Source organism: Nycticebus coucang, chromosome 8 (assembly GCF_027406575.1).
Source record: "Nycticebus coucang isolate mNycCou1 chromosome 8, mNycCou1.pri, whole genome shotgun sequence".
NCBI lineage: Eukaryota > Metazoa > Chordata > Mammalia > Primates > Lorisidae > Nycticebus > Nycticebus coucang.
In genome coordinates, this window is record NC_069787.1 from 113,719,929 (window position 1) to 113,733,600 (window position 13,672).

At 37.6% G+C, this 13,672-nt stretch overlaps 1 protein-coding gene across 1 annotated transcript in view; it reads right to left on the reverse strand.

The window, feature by feature from the left end:
• The window catches only part of PLSCR5 (phospholipid scramblase family member 5), a 28,662-nt gene extending 20,194 nt beyond the window's left edge, over positions 1-8,468 (reverse strand). Inside the window, exons 1-4 of the mRNA XM_053598850.1 lie at positions 8,220-8,468; positions 6,426-6,710; positions 3,639-3,675; positions 114-292 (exon numbers count right to left, since the gene is read on the reverse strand). Of these exons, the coding sequence (XP_053454825.1) occupies positions 114-292; positions 3,639-3,675; positions 6,426-6,710; positions 8,220-8,468 (750 nt within the window). The remainder of the gene's footprint in view (positions 1-113; positions 293-3,638; positions 3,676-6,425; positions 6,711-8,219) is intronic.
• Between the last annotated feature and the right edge of the window lie 5,204 nt (positions 8,469-13,672).

A 13,672-nucleotide genomic window follows, 5' to 3' on the forward strand; every position in this document is an offset into this window, starting at 1 on the left:
TTCTCACTTCAGTCGATGACTAAGGCCTTACAGTTTTGGTTGAAAAGCAAGAAACCAAGTTTGTATTAATTTTAAGGAGAAAATATTTGTAGGAATAGAAAGATAAAAAACACCTGGCTTAAATATTCTAGACCAGGAGGGAGACTGACTGTTGGCAGGGAACTTGGTGGAGAGAGACCCGGCTGCCATACTTGGTTTTCTGCATTGGAAGGTGAGGCTCGAAAGCTTTGGTCTGAGTCTGGAACTCCAGGAAGAAAACCAGGCAGAATCCTACTTTTTTGGCTCTGGAGATCTGCAAGAGAATAAAAATCCCAATGTATATTTAAATTTAGGCTACTTCACTGCCCTTCCTAAAATATTTGTTACTTAATTCAGAGGATAGATTCTCTCCCATGACCTTTCATTTTCATGCCCTTTCCTTCATTTTTACTACTCACTCCTACTACCACTTGATCCCTGAGTCAGAAAAAGATAAATCAAAAGACTACTGGTAGTAGCTGTCATAAAAGTTTGAATAATTTAACCAAATAAATAAATAAATATACGTAAATGTGTTTAGACAAGTAACATTTGTTTAAAGTCATTAATTATAAACACAAAAGAAAAATAAATGGCAAAAGTGACTAGATGCTCTCTGTTCATAAGAGGTTAAGCTTAGATTTAGGTTTTAATCACAGTGATGACTGCCTTTCAAGGCATAGTCTCCCCTTCCCAAATATTTGGGGACACCTCATGACTTCTGAGGATATTTTGTCTCGTTTTATCAAACATACGGTTATGGCTCAGGTTAATACAGTGGTTTTTATACTTTAGCCTTATCAGAATCATGCAGGGGTCCTCAAACTTTTTTTTTTTTTTTTTGTAGAGACAGAGTCTCACTTTATGGCCCTCGGTAGAGTGCCGTGGCCTCACACAGCTCACAGCAACCTCCAACTCCTGGGCTTAAGCGATTCTCTTGCCTCAGCCTCCCAAGTAGCTGGGACTACAGGCGCTCGCCACAACGCCCGGCTATTTTTTGGTTGCAGTTTGGCCGGGGCCGGGTTTGAACCCGCCACCCTCGGTATATGGGGCCGGCGCCTTACCGACTGAGCCACAGGCGCCGCCCGGGTCCTCAAACTTTTTAAACAGGGGGCCAGTTCACTGTCCCTCAGACCGTTGGAGGGCCGGACTATAGTTTAAAAAAAAAACTATGAACAAATCCCTATGCACATTGCACATATCTTATTTTGAAGTAAAAAAACAAAACAGGAACAAATACAATCACACTGCCTCATGTGGCCTATGGGCTGCAGTTTGAGGGCCCCTGACCTAGAGAATTTATTAAAACATGGATTACTAAGTTTTACTCCAGAATTTTTTATTCGGGAATTGAGGAGGGAGATAGGGCTAGAAAATTCACACTTCTAATATAGTTCCCAGATGAAACTAACCCTGCTGGTCTGAGGATATACTTTGACAACAAATTGTTTAATCCCACATACTATAAAAATATTCATAGCTAATTTGTAAGTTTCTTAAAGGCAGTATACTATTTGATCTCCAGGTTTTTAAAATTTTTATTTTACTTTATTTTATTTATTTATTTATTTATTTATTTTGAGACAGAGTCTTACTACATCACCCTGGGTAGAGTGCTGTGGCATCACAACTCACAGCAACCTCAGTCTCTTGGGCTTAAGTGATTCTCTTGCCTCAGCCTCCCTAGTAGCTGGGACTACAGGCACCTACTACAACGCCTGGGTATCTTTTTGTTGTTGTTGTTGTAGTTGTCACTATTGTTTTAGCAGGCCCTGGCTAGGTTCGAACCTGCCAGCCCTGGTGTGTGTGGTCAGTGCCATAACCACTGCACTACAGGTGCTGAGCCTCCAAGTGTTTTTTAATAAAAACAGCCAGTTTTTTTTTTTTTTTTGAGACAGTCTTACTACGTTGCCCTCAGTAGAGTGCTGTGGCGCTATAGCTCACAGCAACCTCAAACTCTTAGGCTTAAGTGATTCTCTTGCCTCAGCCTCCCAAGTAGCTGGGACTAGCGGTGCTCGCCACAACACCTGGCTATTTTTTTGTTGCACTTGTCATTGTTGGTTAGCTGGCCCGGGCTGGGTTCTAACCAACCAACTTTGGTGTATGTAGCTGGTGCCATAACCACTGTGATACAGGAGCTCAGCCCACCCAATAACATTTTGAAAGAATAGAATCCCTTCATCGTAGCTCACTCAACATTAGAAAAGATAAAATAATAAAAGAATCCTATGAAGTTTGACTTTGATTTTTTTTTTTATATATCATCTGTGTTCTATACTATTTCCAGGTAAATTTGTTATTATTTAAATAACTTCTCAGGTAGACATTTGGAGGTTTGCTATTTACTTTGCATTATTCTGTGTGATATTATGTGTAAGCCCTAACAAACAGTACATGCAAAAGTCTTTTGTGTTTAAAAATATAATTGATAGCCTTTCTGCTATTATTTTTTCTTTTTCTTTTCACATGACCATCATATAGGTATTTACTTCCGAGAGATTCTTTTTTCTTTTTCTAAGAATACCAGTGTTTTTACTTCTCGTCTTTAGTAATCAGCAAAGTAATAGAGTTTTCACAAGTGCATTTAGTTATTTTATTTTATTTCTTTATTTTTTGAGAAGGGCTCACTTTGTCACTGTAGGTAGAGTGCTATGGTGCTATGGCAATCTCCAACTCTTGGTCTCAAGTCATCCTTTTGCCTCAGCCTCCTGGGTAGCTGGGACTACAGGCATCTGCCACACACCTGGCTATTTTTAGAGGTGAGGTCTAGCTTTGGCTTAGGTTAGTCTTGAACTCGGGAGCTCAGGCAGCCCACCCACTTTGGTCCCCAGAGTGCTTGGATTACAGGCATGAAACACTGCCTGGACCCAGTTAGTTATTTTATTTAAAACGTGATGCTGTTTTAGGTTAAGTGCAGGTGTGGAGCAAGGTTTATAGCATGTACTTTCAAACATGAGAAGGACTGAAGACCAGTAATTCAGATCATCTCAAAGGTATATTGATAGGAAGGACAGTGAAAATGGTTCTGGATTCATACAAGGAGGAAATTTATAACACTTGGACAAAGATTTGAATAAGGGCTCTCATTTATACATATGCTCAAACTGAAGTGGCATCTACGTCATTAACACTAGATTAGAATGGTCTCAGTTTAGCAATGACAATGCAATCTATGAAAGTTTACATGTGGATGTGAGGGATATTTTTCTGTAACTTTAAATCTCTAAAAGCTAAATCTAAAATAATGAAATGGATTTTTTTGAAGACAGTAAATTCCTTGTCATTAAGAAAAATCAAGCATATTCTTAATTCATTCACTCCTTTTTTCATGAAATAAATGGAAAGCGTTAGTATATGGCTCCACTAAAATAGAACTCCATACTGATACTATAGCAGTTTGCTTTTCTACTAGAACTCCATTCCTGGACTTTTCTTTTCTTAGGTCTGGGGCAGACACAAAGGAATAGGCTGAGAACTCCCCTTGCTTTGAGAAGAGTCCCTGAATAGGATCCCAAGCAGTGAACCCAGAAGACTGTGTAACACCATATTAGATTCAGGAGAGGAGCTCATGGCCAACACAGCAGTAACAACTAGAATATATTGAAAGGCAAGAAACATACTTTTTTCAGCACTAGTTTCAAATACTTTTGTCATTAGCTTTCAGAAAAACATAGAGTTAAAATTATAATCTGGGGAAAACCAGTCTGCAATGATAAAATTCAGAATAGTGGTTCAATTTAGGAATGAAGATGCATGGTTTACTGGCCAGAAAGGGAACTTAATGGAATCAAATGTCTATGGTAGTGGTTACATTAGTGTAATGTAATTTTTATTTAAAAAAAAAATAATAAGGGCAGCACCCATAGCTCAGTGGGTAGGGTGCCAGCCACATACACCAAGGTTCGAACCTGGCCTGGGCCTGCTAAAGTGACAATGACAACTGCAACAACAACAACAACAACAACAAAATAGCCAGACATTGTGGCAGCTGCCTGTAGTCCCAGCTACTTGGGAGGCTGAGGCAAGAGAATCGCTTAAGCCCAGTGGTCTGAAGTTATTGTGAGCTGTGCTACCATGGCACTCTACCCAGTGTGACAGCTTGAGACACTGTCTCAAAAAACAAAAATAAAAATAAATAAATAAAAATTTTTATTTTAAAAATTATAGTGCCTACGTTTTTTGCTCTTTATCTACTTTATTGTACATGTGTTGTCCCTCAATTAATAATAAAAAATACCTAACAATTGGGGGTAGAAACTTACTAGATTCTCTCACTGTCAACTTTATTGTTAAAAAGACTGACAAATTACCACAATTTCACTTTGTAAACTGTGTTTGTTCTAACAAAATACAGTGGCTTATTGAGTGTCTGGTAAGTATTTATACCTTCCTAACCAAGATCTTTAGGTCCGAAGGACCAGCAGGACCAGAGGTATTAATGCACTTGGAGCTCAGAGGGTACCAGGTCTAAAGTCTTAACTCAGAAGTAGAAGATGGGTGAGGCTCTGTCAGAGACTGTTGAGAGATAACTATTCTGACATCACTTTTTTCCTCTTCTTGGATTTTAGTGTCTTTTATAGATAGCTCTTGTTCAGTTTAGATCATCCTGAAAACTTCTTTTTTCCTTGAACTTAAAGTTTCAGACCAGCCTGTTCTTAAATTGTTTACAATGAAACAGGGGGCTCCATATTGCACAATTCTGTCTTCAGTTCCAATGGCATCCAGTATTTAGACCCTGCTTTAGTTTAGCAGTGCTGATTGATTGGCTTAGAAATGTGTGAAAAGTCTAATTAGTTTGTATTCTCTGGGCAAATGCTAATTGCCAATACGGTTTCATGGGCCAGAAAAAAACAAGGTTATAAAAAATGTCTTTACCCATGTTTGAAGAAAACTGTCCACAAAAATGTTTTATGTAAAAGATGATGATAACCTGACTTGCCCTCTCAAACAAGATTTCTAATTCCAAAGAAAGCTACATTGTTCTTCAGATGGTCTTAAGTAGCATAGAGTCTCTGATAGATGTTTTATCCACTCCATGTGTTAATAAAACATCTTGAGGAAGTTACAGAAGGAGTGTCAGTTTTCCATCTGAAGTTTTGCCTCGAAGTTTAGTCTTAAGTCCTTAATCATCAGTGAACAGCACTACTTTTTTTGTAGATTAATCATATTTTGATCATAATGCTTTCTAGTCAGAAGTTTCTTCAAAGACTCAGACCACCAGATGAAGAAGAAACGCCTTTGAATTTCTATCTGGCTTTGAATTTCTATCTACTCTTTTAAAAATGTATAACTACCTTATAAATATTTTACACACTCTCCAACTCTTTACCTTACAGGCTTCAGCATTGCTGTTAACTCTTGTTATATATAGTGATGAAGTATTCTGGACTGAGTGTAAGAATCAGTCTTACATGAAAGAAAATATTTGTCAAGGATTTTTGTTTATTTGTCTTTGGATATAAAAAGTGAAGTATACATATACTAAAATTTCATGGATTTTGCTGGTTCATGTGTATATTTTACAAGTTGAACTTTCTTAGTGATTTTCAGATAACTAGTTTCTGTCAAATGTTGATGAAAAATGAAAAGACTTCTTCATTTGTTTCATAGTCAGTGGTGCCCCAAGGTGTGTTTTGATAAAGGGTGTAAGTAAGCACACACATTTTTTTGAATGGAACATTAATTTAATTTAAAATATTATAAATTGAGGAACAATATTATCCTCTTTATAATTAAATTAAAAGGTTTCCATCAATTATACTAATCATAATTCTTCATGCTAAAACTTTTCATCATAGCTTAGAGTTTAATGATTTATTCTGAAAATAAAATGCAAGCATATAATCTTAATTTTTATATAAGATGTACCAATTTTTAGTGAGATTGTAGTTTATCATCTTAAAAAGCAACTGTATCTCTTATTTTTTGAGAAATCCTTTAAATATGTCAGTAATTATATTCCTATATGTTTAGAGACTTAAGAAACACCTTAGCAACTCCCTCTCCCCAAGAGGACTTTAACACTTTCTAAATTATGTGTGAAAAGTTTTCCTGAAATCTCTTTAAATCTGGAATATCACCCTGTCCTTGTGTTTGACATTAAACATTCTCATTTTAAATTTTGCTCTGTAGCTTTTCTTATTAGTTCACTAAGTTTACGTTCATGATAACTAAAGCATTGTTTACATCTGAACTGTCACATTCCATAACATAGTGGATGTGTTCTCTTTTCTTTTTGCTGTAATGCACCATGTTTCTTGGATTTAAAATTTAAAAATTCCCATGTTCAAAAAGGAGAAATGACAGCTTAAAAAGTACCAGTCTTACTGACTATAACACCCATACACCTGTATATTTTCAGTCAAACTGTCAGGAAAATTGTATTAGGTTCTTATATTTATTCTTACCTTTAGAGGCCATGAAGATGTCGGAGGCACTTCTTCAAGGGCAGCCAGGTAAAACACAAACAAGGCTTTCCTGTTGCAGTCAGGAGAGAAAACAGAGCATGCATTAAACTTCAGAAGGTGTCTGTCTACCTCATGTAAGCTTACAAATAACAGAGGGAGGGAGTTCTGGCTGTTTCTAGAGTGCTGGATTTTATCAGTTTGGACAACAGAGGGAAGTGCTACATCACAAAGGTAAACACTGATACTCAGAAGCCTTCGTGTAACTTTCATAGCTGACAAAACGATCTAAAAATCATAAAAAGCAGAGCACACAACCTTCATTTTCAGATTCTTATTTGCATTTCATTCCTTTTTCCCCCCTAGAATATACACTTTTGCATTCACTCCTATATCAGAAATATTCTAATTTTTAGAAATTATCCTTGCCAGATTCTTTGATGAAACATTCTATCATGTGTAATTTTTTTGTTGTCATTGTTGATTTTAGCTGGCCCAGGCTGGGTTTGAACCTGCCAGCCTCTGAGTATGTGGCTGTCGCCCTACCCACTGAGCTACAGGTGCCGCCTAAGTTTTTAATAGTTTTAAATATAATTCTTTACTTGTTAAAAATATTTGGACACCATTATTCTTATTTTTCTCTCAGGATTTCTCTCTACCCTCTTACTCCAAAACAAACAAATGAGAAGAGAATATATTCTCTACTAGAATATAAAGAAATATTTTCATTTTAATTGGATTTAATTAACCAGATACATTGGTAAATGCAAATCCTCAATAACCTTGCAAAGCTAATCAAAACTTACATGTGACATTTCACTACATTTAATACAAAGAAAAAATAAAAATGCCATTGCCCACAGCTGCCTGGGTGAGCTTGGAGATTTTGCTCACCAAGTCAATTGCCATAAGTAATATGATTTGTAAAGGTTGAAAATGAAGGAGCTTGAACATGAAGGATATATTGTATTATCAGCAATGCTGTCTACTTCAAAAAATACTTAAGTGGTCTAGAACATCTAGATTGTGAGGAAAAAATTATAAACCCAACCTCAAAGACTATAGATTGCAAAAGTTTAAAATTTTGTTTGACAAAGAGGAGTTTTTTTTTTTTGAGTCAAATGCTGCTATTATGTAAGTTGTTATTTTACAGAAGAGATGTATAACTATGATCAGAATTTTTTTTTTTTATGGTTTTTGGCCGGGGCTGGGTTTGAACCCGCCACCTCCGGCATATGGGACCAGCGTCCTACTCCTTGAGCCACAGGCGCCGCCCAGAATTTTTTATTTAAATTATATTGCCTAAATTTCTTTTTCATTTTTTTATATTTCTTAAATTTCTTCACGTTTGTTATGTGTGTTTAGAAAAACTTTAATCCAAATAAATCATTAGCACTATTAAACAAGATATTTTATATTGTGATCATAAATGACCAGTTCATTTTGACTATTCTATAGAATACCGATTTTGGAATTAAAATAAAAATCTAAATGAATTAAAAATATTTGACCTATCCAAGGCCAACCATCGCTGTATTTAGACATGGCCGTGTAACAGACTGATGGGATCTTTCAATATTTAATCTGCAGTAGAGACTTTCCAGACCCTCCAGCTTGGTGAGGCTATTGGTAAGGTGTAATAACTGTCTATTTCATCCCTGTGCCTTCTTCCCCTGTTGCTCAAAACAGTACCAACATTATCTTTCTTTTTAAAGACTCAGCATTTACCAACCTGAAGTCTCGTTTCCCTTCCTTCCTTTTTGTTTCTTAGACTTTTTAAAGGAGAAGTTCACAAACCCTTCTTAATGCATCTGTCACATGTTTTAAGTGTCCTAATATCATGACTTCAGGAGACACTTCTCCACAAACTGGCCTCATCTTCTTTCTTGAAGCAAATGTGCTGCCATTCAATTTTGCCATCACAGTGCTTTGAACACCTGCTTCCTTTAGAGAAGAACCAGGACCACTATTATCACCTAAGATGGTCACACCATCCATCCTCTCAGCGCCATGCTCTGACTTTTCAAGAAGTTTCCACTTTGCCATCAGGCTGCAGTTTTTGTGGCCCCCTCACTCGTTCCCGTGCAACAGAGCCAAGACAAGGTGGGCATGTCTAATGGAACCTAAGACTTGAGGTCACCTAGAGGGATTGCTACACTAGATAGGAAACTTGAACATTTATATCAGAAACCCTAGGGCCAATGGTCCTTTCTCCACCAGCACACTCTAGGAAGGGGCCATCTCTGGTCTACTGCTCTGAGGCGTGGGCTTGTTCACCTACTCAGGATTTCTACCTTTACAGGCCTGTCCCTCCTCAAAGAAGAGCCTCTCACAACCCCCTTTTCTTCAGTTCTAGCCAAGAGGAAGTGAAAAAAAATTCACCATAATTTGCACAATTTCTCTCTGCCATGACTTATTTATAGGACATTTGACAGTATAGGACTTACACTTTATCACTGAAGGGTTCATCAAAATAGTTTCTCTCATTATGATGGAGTGACTGTCAATTTATTTAAATCTATACAGTGGCAGAAATGTCTCATACAACAAAACAAAGCAAAAATAGTAATACATGTATGTTGTAGAATGGGGAATGGAGTGAAATGTCATCCTACAGGTCTGGGGTAGAACTAAGGACTGGGTTGAAATGGCTTTGGGAATGCTCCATTATGGATATCCTGCCTCTGGTTTTACTGTAAAAAGTATGTGTCTCTAAAAATTATATGCTTATATATACACACACAGAGACAGACATATGAAAATATACATGGAATGAGACAGAATTACTTGGTTTTTGATTTAAATAATAAGTCAAATAGGTATGATTCAAAGCATATTTTACTCACTTAAGACTATATTTTTAAAAAATTCCTGATGGTGCATAAAATTACATTTTTTCAATCTTTGCATGTTATTCCATTTTTAGAATCTAATGAACACCTTTTATTATCATTGCCCTTTTAATGGATAATTAAGTGGTTTCCAAATGGTTCTTATGCACATGCGTAGCAGTCCTTTGAAGGTATATGTTCACAAATCAAATTGTTGGTTTGTGGAGTAAGAAGATCTTCAGTTTGATGAGGTATCACTGAACCCATCTCCAACGTATTTCCACTAATTTACATTTCTTACAGCAGTGGATAAAAGTGCCGCCTTCAACATATCCTTCCCACTACTGACTTGCTTAGTACAGGGGAGAACTAATTAGAGCAGTTCTAAATGTTAATTTATGAGAAGTAAGCATCACAAGATATTAATTATGCTATCATCTGAGTAATGTAAACGTGTGTGGTTTTGTTTATTCATCTTTTCTTATCATAGTGTGTCATGTAAGATTATTAATAGCACATTTTCTGAATAGCTGGTTATAAAAGTGACTGCTAGAGGTGGGACATGGTGTGTAAAGGATCTTTTCTTCTGTGATAAAATACCTCCTTTCATTCGGTGATGCTTGCGGAACGGTATCTTAACATACGACTCCACGTAAGGATTCAACCACGAGCACCTAAGTCATGCATTTCTGTGCATAAGTCTTGTCCCTGAATTTGTAACTTCCCATATTAAAATTTGTTGTGGAATTGGACAGGCCATGTGTAAGTAAATAAATAAAGAAAGTAAAACAAATGGGGTAGAAATATCAATATTATAAACTTTTCAGTCTTACGGCTTACAACCACCATGTTAAATAAGACACATCCAAACCCTTAATGTAATGGGTTTGGATTAACATTACATTAACCCTTAATGTAAACTCAGATACTGGGACTGTGTTATTCCATTAGCCATTTATTCACAGTTGACAAACTTCCTTTAAAAGTGCATTTCTTTATTATCTTATTCATACCTGACTTTTTTTTTTTTGAGACAATCTCACTATGTCACCCCGGGTAGAGTGCCGTGGCGTCACAGCTTACAGCAACCTCAAACTCTTGGACTTAAGCAATTCTCTTGCCTCAGCCTCCCAAGTAGCTGGGACTATAGTCACCTGCCACACCACCAGGCTATTTTTTTGTTGCAGTTGTTATTGTTTAACAGGCCCGAGCCAGGTTTGAATATGCCAGCCCCAGTGTATGTGGCCAATGCCCTAACCACTGTGCTATGGGGGGCCAAACCCTATCTGACCTCTTCACACAGTGCTTCTTTTTTGTATTAATTTAATAAATACTTATTAACTTTTTGCTATGTGCACAGCATTGTGGAGCATACTGAGATACAGTGATGTCGACTCTGCTGTGAGAGGAAGTGTCCTCTAGTGGAGTATCTCAATACAGGGATGCAATATTCTTTTAATTAAAACAATTGTAATCCCCTCAGCACCTGTAGCTTAAGTGGCTAGGGCGCCAGTCACATACACCAGAGCTGGCTGGTTCGAATCCAGCCTGGGCCTGCAAAGCAACAATGACAACTACAACCAAAAAATAGCCAGGCATTGTGGCGGGTGCCTGTAGTCCCAGCTAGTTGGGAAGCTGAGGCAAGAGAATTGCTTAAGCCCAAGAGTTTGAGGTTGCTGTGAGCTATGACGCCATGGCACTCCTTTACCCAGGGCGATAGCTTGAGATTCCGTCTCAAAAAAAAAAAAAATTGTAATTGAGTCAGTTACTACCTTCAGAAAATAAAATAATATAATTCATACTCTTTGAAAAGTGAGAGTAATTAAAATCAGTAATGTATCATTCAAATGAGCAACTATATTGTCCTATACATTCCTGTTAAATTTTCCCTTTCTTTTTTTTTTTTTTTGTAGAGACAGAGTCTCACTTTATGGCCCTTGGTACAGTGCCGTGGCATCACACAGCTCATAGCAACCTCCAGCTCCTGGGCTTAAGCAATTCTCTTGCCTCAGCCTCCCGAGTAGCTGGGACTACAGGCGCCCGCCACAACACCCGGCTATTTTTTTGTTGCAGTTTGGCCGGGGCTGGGTTTGAACCCACCACCTTCGGCATATGGGACCGGCGCCCTACTCACTGAGCCACAGGCGCTGCCCTAAATTTTCCCTTTCATTGATACTTTATTATTTATTTATTTATAGACATAGTCTCACTCTGTTGCCCTCAGCAGAGTTCTGTGACGTCATAGCTCACAGCAACCTCAAACTCCTGAGCTCAAGCAATCCTCTTGTTGTAGTCCTTCAGCTGGGACTACAGGTGCCTTCCACAATGCCTGGCTACTTTAAGAGAGAGGTTTTTCTCACTTTTGCTCAGACTGGTCTTGAACTCCTGAGCTTAGGTGATTCAGCCACCTCAGCCTCCCAGAGTCCTGGGATTATAGTTGTGAGCCACTGTGCTCGGCCTCCATGGTTACTTTAAAATAGAAAGTAATAACTAGAAGATACTCTTTTTTATATAATGAGGAATCCAGATACATGGTAGAATCTGAAACTATGAGAAAGATGGTTCTGGAGTAAATGTATCTAGAAGGTTCCATTCACCGAGATGACACGAGAAGATTCTTAATTTGGTGTTCTGTGCCCACCCACCTCATAGGACAAATGACACTCAGTTATCAGTAACTTGAAAGTCCAAGGCAGAAGCAAAAGTTTAGGTTGTGTATAGATGTTCTTTTTAAATTTTTCAGCTTTATACATTTTCTTGGGTAAGACTCAGTATCTTAGTCTTTTGGCGTTTTGTTGATTTGTTATGCACAATGCAAACTTTCGCTAGTTCATAATGATATTATCCTGCACAGAGTCTAAAAGATGAGCAAATATTCTAAGAGGTGTGGCTCATGTTAATATTCCAGGCTGCATCACAAGAAAAAGAGATGAAATTACAAGCAGACAGCCATACTCTACTGACATATGAAATCAACAACTAGTTAGAAATCCTTCAGAGTGTATGTCATACACGTGTCTGACAGAAAGAGGAAGGGAGGGAAAAGAAGAATCTGGAGCTACTAAGCAGATGGAGAGAGAAGAATTAAGAAGACTAACAATCTTCAGAGACCTCAATACTCCCCACCTGAAACTGTTTTACTATTTTGCAAATGTCTTTATTTCTTCCAGTATTTAAATTGTATTTACCTTGTGCCTTGCTCAGTGTGGACAATTTGCCTTCCCAGCATCTGTCTGCATCTTCAGATTTTGTCGATATACTGCAACAAGCTCTTCAGTATCTGCAGCCGACAGCCCGGCGGCGCTCTGCATGCAACTGCCTTCATGACAGCAGCCAGATCACGCAGGGCCAGTGCAGCTGCAGCTCAGCGCCGGCGAGAGCACACCCCTTATGCTCTGCAGCACATTTTCTTTGCATTTCCAGCAATGAAAATAAGTTTCCCTCAGCGTGGATCCTCTAAGAGCAAAGTTCCCAAGAAATTGAGATAATTATTGTAATAAATACATATTAAATATATAGGCAAAAACACATTAGAATTAATTTATGCTTAATAGTGCATATTTAGTATTTACTTTTAGTGCTATTTATAGACTAAATCACTGAGAAAATATTACTACAGTTGGCAGCATGCTTTGCTAAGCAGTGGCTAAGAATAGCATGGGTCCTATATGCCGTGTGGAATGTTGCTTCACTGAATGGAAGTTAATTTTGGTGGAAAGGAAAGTCTGTTGGTGCTATCTATGCCTTTTTTTTCTTCTTGTTGCCTGATGTCGAGGAGCTGCTAATGCAGGTCCTGATCCATTACCTGCATCCCTGAAATGTTCACTGAAAGAATGATGAAACAGATATCATCACAAGCATTGTTTTGCGTTTGGGTCTTCTCCTTCAGTTATTTTGCCACAAGCCCATGTGTGGACTATGAAAAAAGGATAAGAACTTTGATCTTGCTCCTGACTTCAAATTATAGTCGGTCATGATTTGAACAAGATATGTATTAAGACAAGTATGCTACTGTATTTTTGATGTGATTCGAAATATGGACGGCTACAATTTTTAGAAAACATGTTATTAAGGTGTTCTTTGCAGAATTAAAAAATGATAAAATAGGCATGGCAAAAATGTAGACCGAGATTTTCAGCTAACCTCAGATTCATATTCTTATTCACCTTATTGTGACTTGCAACTCAGATGAATTTTCTAAAATGTCATAATGACTCTTAAATAATGACTCTTACATAGCTCTTAAGAGGTATCCAGGAAATGTTAATTCAAAAACATTTATCGATTGTTAGTACCAAGTGCTGCATCATCATCTGGGGCTAGGAAGTTAAATAAGAAATGCAAAGAGTAGGCCAGCGGAGAAGTAGCTATGTAAATAAATCAGTATGATACAAAGCATAGTGTGTACAAAAGTCCTAT